At 43.2% G+C, this 8,080-nt stretch overlaps 2 protein-coding genes across 2 annotated transcripts; both read right to left on the reverse strand.

The window, feature by feature from the left end:
• Positions 1-697: 697 nt before the first annotated feature.
• Positions 698-2,212, reverse strand: LOC141428715 (uncharacterized). Its single transcript, XM_074088723.1, has 2 exons — positions 1,545-2,212; positions 698-1,439 (listed from the first exon to the last, which is right to left on the reverse strand). Exon 1 carries the CDS (start codon positions 2,161-2,163, stop codon positions 1,603-1,605), a length of 561 nt encoding a protein of 186 aa, XP_073944824.1. The 5' UTR covers positions 2,164-2,212; the 3' UTR covers positions 698-1,439; positions 1,545-1,602.
• A 716-nt stretch (positions 2,213-2,928) lies between these two features.
• On the reverse strand, positions 2,929-7,451 carry LOC141428746 (uncharacterized). Its single transcript, XM_074088756.1, has 3 exons — positions 7,341-7,451; positions 7,140-7,253; positions 2,929-7,025 (listed from the first exon to the last, which is right to left on the reverse strand). Exon 3 carries the CDS (start codon positions 7,015-7,017, stop codon positions 2,929-2,931), a length of 4,089 nt encoding a protein of 1,362 aa, XP_073944857.1. The 5' UTR covers positions 7,018-7,025; positions 7,140-7,253; positions 7,341-7,451.
• Between the last annotated feature and the right edge of the window lie 629 nt (positions 7,452-8,080).

The raw sequence follows: 8,080 nt of genomic DNA on the forward strand, positions 1-8,080 counted from the left end.
AGACTGAAACGTGAGGTAGCTACCAACAATCGACCAAGTTTATACCAAGCCAAAGCGTATATTTAAATTAGGAGCCCGAGTTCACGTACTCTTCGTTCCGAATCATCGTTTGTCATAATTTTTTTCACACTGAACCTTAAATTTATCTGAAGTTTTTAAATGGTCTTTCTATAGAATACTTAGGTTAGGTTTGTTTTGTAACAATTCTAAACAATGATTGGATTTAGAGAAAAAACATTTATGACAAACGATAATTCTGTCAAACATTACATTCGGACTTTTAATAAGTATGTGAGTCGATATGAATCCAATATTTAAACCTTCCTCTTGGAATCACGGGAATCACCTATTTGTTGATGAAAACCGCATCAAACTATACCTAAGCTGTATAGTTTAAAAGATCTAAGCTTACATACATACAAATGGCGGGAAGCGATTTTGGTTTTATACTATGTAAAATAAAAAGATGACTAGCCGTTGCATCCTTTGTCCATGGAACCTTGTCCACCCAAGTCACGTCCCGCAGCGGGAGTATTTACAATTGTAATTGTATCCGTGATTATTTGGCAAAGGTTCCTTCCTTGTTCGTGTGAGTGATGTGATGTTAATTGACTGTTTCGATGTGTGTACGTCAAGGTAGTGGACCCAATAATACATGTCAAAGTCAAAATATCTTTATTAAATTTAGGTATCGTGCCCTCTAGACCCTCGGATAAGAAAACCGTTTGCCTGAATTCGTAAAGGGGGTATAGGTTCGTTGGGACGATAAATGGAACTAAAGGATACACAATACTAGCCACGTGAATGTAGAAGAAGAAGTTAACTTCGGTCGTGTATCTCTATCAATAACATGTATGTATATACATGGTCTTATCTACAGTGGCTTCACCTTGTATAATATGAGGGCCTGGTCTACCCAGAGTTACCCTCTCTGTACAGTCGATTACGTCTCCAGTCTAGACACTGCGTAAGTGTGCCTTGGTGTCCTACGTATCCTCAGTTCCTGCTCAGTTAGGGGAACTTATTGTACAGGGATTATGGGTGTCGTAAGCCCTATAATACCCTGAGCCTGACACCAGCTGGACATGGCGGCTGTGCCGCCACGGGGCCCTCCTTCCTACCCCTTCAGGCCCGACCCGTATGCTCCAACTCATAATCGACCGTACTACAATGGCTTGCCAGTATGCTTCCGATACATACTCATGGGAGTCCCGGACTCTATAAGAATGGATCTTCTGAATGACCGATAGCTGACCCATTCTTCCACATCCATGTAGCTAGATATATCGATTATAAAAGCGTATATATACATGAGCACTTACCAGGATCATCTCTGGTCACCGCGAGGAGTCAGCCATGCCATCGCACTCGCAATCCACACGCAAAATGTCTTTCTGCCTCAAATACCCTCTCTCTCGCATTCTTTTACGCGCCGTATTCTGTCACCCGAAGGGTTAACACACAAGAGGATCGGTTAAAGCATAGACAAGGAAAACGTTGCCACATCGCAATATAGATTGACATAAGGCAGGGTTGACACTTACCAACTGTTTTACGGCGACTCGTGCATAGAATGCGCGACACTCCCCACAAGAAAAGAGGTTATTGCAGCAGGGCGAGTAGGTGCCGCGTCCATTCCAGGATTTTATCCCTGGCACGAATGGCAGCAACCCTCTTGCTCCTCACAGGCTCCCCCTCTTCGCACTGCTCCTCCAGTGGTGGTACTTCAGGATTGCTAGTCTCTGCGCGGTCTACTGGAGTATTCCTCTCGATGTCAGTTTGATCATCTAGTGCCTCTGGAGTTGTGTCATCTGGTAAGTTCCTCTCAATCACCTCGTTCTGTTGTCCAGATAGAGCCTCTGCTTCTGGCTCGTCATCCTCTATTTCCAGGGGGTAGAGGTGCCCAACGGAACGTGTAGTTATAGAGTCGTTAACCTTGACTCTTGCAACTCTGTGCTCGCCATCACGGCCCTCGGTTAACGCGTCAATTCTGCCCACCTTCCACTGATTTCTATTTTTATGGTCTGATTTTATCTGCACAAGGTCGCCTACTTGTGGTTTACGGTGGGACCTGACCCTGGGCTGCTTTGGTGCGTGATTGTAACGCTCCCTGAGACTTGTAAGGTACTGTCCTATAAACATTCTTTTAAACTCTTCCATCATCTTGAGTCCTCTTTTCCAGCTCTCAATCAGGTCACCTTTTATGGCTGTACTCCCCGTTGGAGTTTCCCATAGATGGTCTCGTTGTTAAGCATTCCCCTAGACTTAAGAAGTCAGCTGGTCGCAGGACATGTTCTACTTCAGTACCCACTTTTGTTAAGGGCCGTGTGTTTAATACCGCCTCCACTTCCTTCAGTACTGTCAATAGCTTGTTTTCATTGAGCAGGTGCTTTTCTAACATTCTTTTGAGGCAGTGTTTTACCAGGGCTATAAGTCTCTCATAAAAGGCGCCATGCCATGGAGCAAGTTGGGGAATAAATCTCCATTGGATCTTATTCACAATGCAGTATGGCTGCTGTACTACTTCTGAAACTAGTTTGAAGCACGTTGCGTTGTCCGAGTACATCCTATGCGGTATACCTCTAGTAGCCGCAAACCTCCGTAACGCTAGGAGACACTCTTCCGCTGAAAGGTCCTTCACGATCTCCAGATGGATAGCTCGGATTGTTAAACAGGTAAACAAGGCTACCCATCGTTTTTCTCTGCCACTAGGTGTACTCACAAACAGAGGGCCAAAATAGTCTACCCCCGTATAGGTATAGGGTTTGCTATAGTTCACACGCTCTGGTGGTAGCGCCGGTGTGTCCGGTAGCCTATACGGTCCTCCGCCGTGCTTCATACATGTAGACACCTTCTAAGCACCTTACATTGTAGACACCTAAGCACCTTCCCTTGCTTGTGGGATCCAGTATCGCTCTCTGATAGAGTTTAATGTATGCGAAGGCCCACGTGGTAATTACTCTCATGAGTGTCTTTAATGATCTTGTCCGTAAACTGACTATTTCTGGGTAATAATATTGGATATTTCTTATCGTAGCTCCATGTTGTATTTGCCATACGCCCGCGGCATCTCAGAACGCCATCCACGTCTAAAAAGAGATCTAGATTTCTCGCCAGATGCGTTCTCTTCCCATCCAGTTCTTCAGGGAAGTGTTTCTTTTGCAATTCTATTATATTGCTTATGGTTTCAGCTCCGTCGGACACCTGTTGATTGTCGATTTTTTCTTGTTGGTTATCGGAATTATCCAGCTCCATGAGTTTATCGGTGGGATATTCACTGTACTCAATGGGCTTGCTCTGACCTTGGTAGTTTGAGTCATCTTTTCTAGGATTGGTTGGGCCTTCACTCAGCTCTAGGAGGTCGCTCAGGCCTCCTTCCTCATCCATGGATACTTCTCGTCTGTGTTCACCTGAGCTGTCGCTCAGGACCTCCCCGAAAGAAAGAAGGTTTTGATGTTCTTGGTATACCCGGTCTTCTGGCCAAGTGGATTCATCTCTGACAAGAAACTCTGGTCCATTGTACCAAAGGTCCATTTTTTCTTTAAACAGTTCTGGTCGCGTAGCGATGTCAGCAGGATTCGACTTTGTGTTAATGTAACACATCTCAGTATTAGGATGATTTCTTTTAATTTCGTTAACTCTGTTCGCAACAAAGGGAGGGAGGAGCTTGTTCGATTTCATCCAGCAGAGCACTACCATGCTATCTGACCATAAGTACTCTTTGGCTATTTCAAGCTCTAAATTATTCCTGGTGTATTTCAAGAGTCTGCTCCCAATTAGAAACCCGAGTAACTCCAATTTGGGAATCTTCAGATCATCCTTGTCTTTAGCTTGTGATACATGAGATTTCGCCATTAAAAAAGATATTGAGCTTCGTTTTGAACTTATCACCTTCAGATAGACAACTGCGGCGTAAGCGTTCTTGGACGCGTCTGTAAAACAGTGAAGTTGATACGTGAGGTCACCTTTTGATGTGTCTGACCCTATGTATCTGGGTATCTGAATATCGGCTAAGGTATACAGGTTTTGTATTGCCTCTTGTATAGACAAGATCATATTTGTAGGCAACTTGGCGTCCCATTTCGCTTTTATCCCGCAAATGTTCTGAAAGATAAGCTTCATTGGTAATATTAGTGGGCATACAAACCCGCAAGGGTCGTATACACGAGCTAAGGCCTGAAGCACCTTCCTCTTTGTATCCACTGGTTTGCTTGTGTCGCAGTGATTCGGTGTTACATTAAGTTTTAATCTGTCTTTAGAGAGATTCCAGTAAAGCCCGAGTACCTTGACATCATCACATTGGTTTGCCTTATGTGCTTCTGGTATAGTTTTCATAAATTCTTCATCATTGGATAACCAATCTCGTATGTTCATAGATAGTTGTTCAAAGCTAGATCTCGTCTGATTGTAGATCTTCATGGCCTCTTGAACAGAGTTGGCTCCCGTCACTAAATTATCAACATAGCACTTATGAGAAATAGTCTTTATTAATTCTTCGTTTGATTGTGTCATATGATGCTGGATTGTGGCTGTAAGAAGAAAAGGACTTGATATAACTCCAAACGGTACTCTGCAGAATCTAAAGTGAAGTAAATTGTCTTCTGTTGCTCCTCTGTTTACATCCTTTAGCCATAAAAATCTCGTCACGTCACGATCCTCATCTTGAAGGGCTACTTGAAGAAATGCCTTCTCAACATCGGCTATCAAGCCTATTTTCTTTGTACGGAATTTCAAAAGTAGAGCTGTTAGATCTTCTAGCATAGAAGGACCACTGTATAGGCATTCATTAAGGCTCTTCTGCCCTGTCGTCTTTGCAGATGCGTCGTACACGATTCTCCCTTTCTTTCCCTTCTGCTTAACCATATGGTGGGGTAAATAATGAAGAGGGTGATCACTTTTCTGTACGTCTTCTTGATCGACTATTTCTATAATGCCAAGGTGTAGTTGTTCCTTCAAGATGGACTCGTATTCATCGAGAGCTGCCGTATCGAGCCTCTTCAGAGTGCTTCTTAATCGACCTAGGGCTAGACCAAAATTTGATGGTAAATCTGGTGGGTACTGAATCCACGGCCATTTGACCAGATATCGGCCATTTTGGTATTGCACGGTGTTGTTGAAATGGCGTACTGCTTCTTCTTGTCTCGTAGCTTTTGGAGAATCTGTGATCCCTATACTTTCTAGAGACCATAGGAATTGCACATCTATACTTCTCAGCGGCAGATCAGGTTCAGTAAAGTACGGGCAACTAGGAATGTGGCATTGACAATATGTCACAACAGATAGGGCATTGTCGACTTCCCCTGGAGTTATGTTTCCAGATAGTACCCATCCAAAGTCCGTATCCAGTAAATATAGATTTTCAGCGATCTGGACTTTATTGTCTCTAAGGATGGCACTGTAGCAGTCATTGCCTATAAGTAAATCAACAGTCTCTCCAGCTGTATCATCGTCAGCAATTACATCTACTCCATTATATTCCGAGAAAGCAACTGGAACTCTGTCTGTAATCTTTGGTACAATATTAACTGTTATTTGTTTACTGATACCACGCTTGGTTAGAATGTCGACTACTGTTGTAGGGCTAGACAGTTTTTGAGGTTTAGACGCTCCAAAGGTATAAATTAGAAGAGAATCTTCCCGAAGATTCTGCAGGTTCAACATACTTGCAGCTTGTCGCGTGATATAGCTACGCTGGCTGCCACAGTCCAGCAAGATACGAGAAAGTTTTGATTTCTTGGTTTCAGGGTTTTGTAGAGTTCCCACCGCGGTCTGCAAGTAAGTATAACGATTAACATTGATACAAGATGCAATAGCATTTGCAGCTTCTGCCGTTACTGACTCACCACTTGGGACTGGACAAAACACCATTAAATGGTCACCCTTGCAGCGGTAGCAAGAAATTTTCCTCCTGCACAAGGCTGTTTGGTGGTTCCGTCGTAGGCAATGTAGGCATCTTCCGTGTAATTTTTTCTGCCTAGCTTCCACAGTTTGGAACCGACGGCAATCGGCACTCAGATGTCCCTTAGCGTTGCAAAAGAGACACGGCCTCTTTGGCCTCTTTGCTGGTGGTGCCTCGTGATCCTTGCTGTGTTTCCGCTTACGGCTGACCTGCGGGCGCGCCTCAACTCGAACCTGCAGGGCTTCCGTGGTGCTTGACCCGGGTACAGTGGAATCTTCATGGCTTATAAGAGCAGCCGACCTCTCCATAGCGGTGATGATCCGGTCCAAGCTGCTTCTAATGGAGACCAAATCATCATTCTTTTCCCCAATAAGGTGATGTTCATGTATGACCTTCGCTGGAAATTTGGAGAGCACTAATGCTCTTAGGTGGTTGCCGCTGACTGGCTCGCCTAGTTTCTCCAAAACCCTGAGATTTCTTTCAATGTTATCCAACACGCTGCGACAGCTAGTGCTGGACTGATCCGCCTTTGGTAAGTTTGTAAGCGCTGTATAATGGGCATCTATTAGGATGTTGTTAGAGCCAAATCGCTGCTTCAAGGTATCTACGGCTATTGAGTAGTTTGCATTAGTTGCGGTTAATCCAGATATGGTTTCTAAAGCCGGTCCTTTGAGGCAGCCCATCAGATAAAGCAGCTTTTCTGACTCTGCGATTTCTCTATCATCTACATTTGCCACAAATCTGTCCCAAAACTCACTCCATTTTAGTTTATCACCATCGTATGTAGGTAGGCCTAGCTCAGGCAATTTAGCCTTTTGGGTAACTCGTAGTTGACTTTTGCTGAGCTCCCATGCAGTCTCAAGCTCGGTTAATGTGTCTTCAGCTTCAAGCTGGTCCTGTGTTACTTCGCTTACATCAGTGTCCCCAGATGTATTTAACAGGTGATATACTTCTTTCTCGAGTAATTCGAGACACTGTCTGAGTTTCAACCGGTGGGACACAAATTCTTCTTGAGGTGCGCCCTCTTCCTTACACTTCACTAGCAGAGCTTTAGCACTAGCTGCAACTTCCCTCAATTTTAGTTGTCTCAGGACAAGCCTAGCTTGGGAACTCGCCATGATGTCAGCTGTAAGTAGTTAACACTAATTGAAATACTCATATACACTGGCTCAAAGTTACTGAGGCTAAATGCTCAAAAGGTCTGCACTAATATAACGCAATTATGTACTATATAACTTACCTAAGCCAACCAAATATAGGAGGGACAGTGCTGGCGCTGTGTCAGGTACTGATGTCTGTCGTTTCGCTTGCGAGAAATGAGAATGCGTGCGGATACGTTTCCTACTTGTCACGACTGAAACGCATAAAAAATGCTTGCATTATAATCTTTGATTTAACCGGTTATTCGCATGTAACAAGTGCAACAAGTAGCACAACATACCTGTAAATACTCCGCGCCATACTTCAGAAACGCTCCTCGATGCATATAAATATGACTTTCCAGATAAAGATCGCAAATGCGCACTTCCGAGAACACAATTAGAGCACTTATTTTACGAGTATCTAATAAGTTTTCCACATTGAATACAAAATCTCGACCATATTTTCAACATTCGAAAACAGAAAAGCGGTAGGAAAAAACGTAATGTTACCAGACTGACATTTCTCCCCTACATAGATAATCATTACGGTGCGTTCCGATTCTCCATCACAAGCTTAACTAAATCTGTATAATCTTGTTAACTTAATTATAAATTAGAAATTCATTATTTACATGATGGATAGATTAAAAAAAACATAATTATGTCGCAAACAATAATAATACAGCGTAATACGAAAAAAACGCACCCATAAACAACAGACACAGATTGAAACCAAACCAGAAATACCACAGACTATGCCAAGAGGTACGTTCCGTATCTGTAGGTTGGTAATAAGTATTAAATAAAGAGTTGTGTTGACATTGTGTGCATCGATGATAACTCGATATTTAATCACATACGAGGCGTAATAAAACAAAACGAATTTGTTTTTATTTCCTTTAATAAAAACACGCAGCAGCTATAGGGAAAGAACGGAAGTTGCAGGATGGAAGTCTTTAAGAAAAGCGCGTATCTAATGACGTGTCAACTCAAAGAAACAATAAAGTAATCTGGGACTGGAAAACCAGACTCAATCCGG

This window comes from Choristoneura fumiferana, chromosome 6, assembly GCF_025370935.1.
Source record: "Choristoneura fumiferana chromosome 6, NRCan_CFum_1, whole genome shotgun sequence".
Taxonomy (NCBI): Eukaryota; Metazoa; Arthropoda; class Insecta; order Lepidoptera; family Tortricidae; genus Choristoneura; species Choristoneura fumiferana.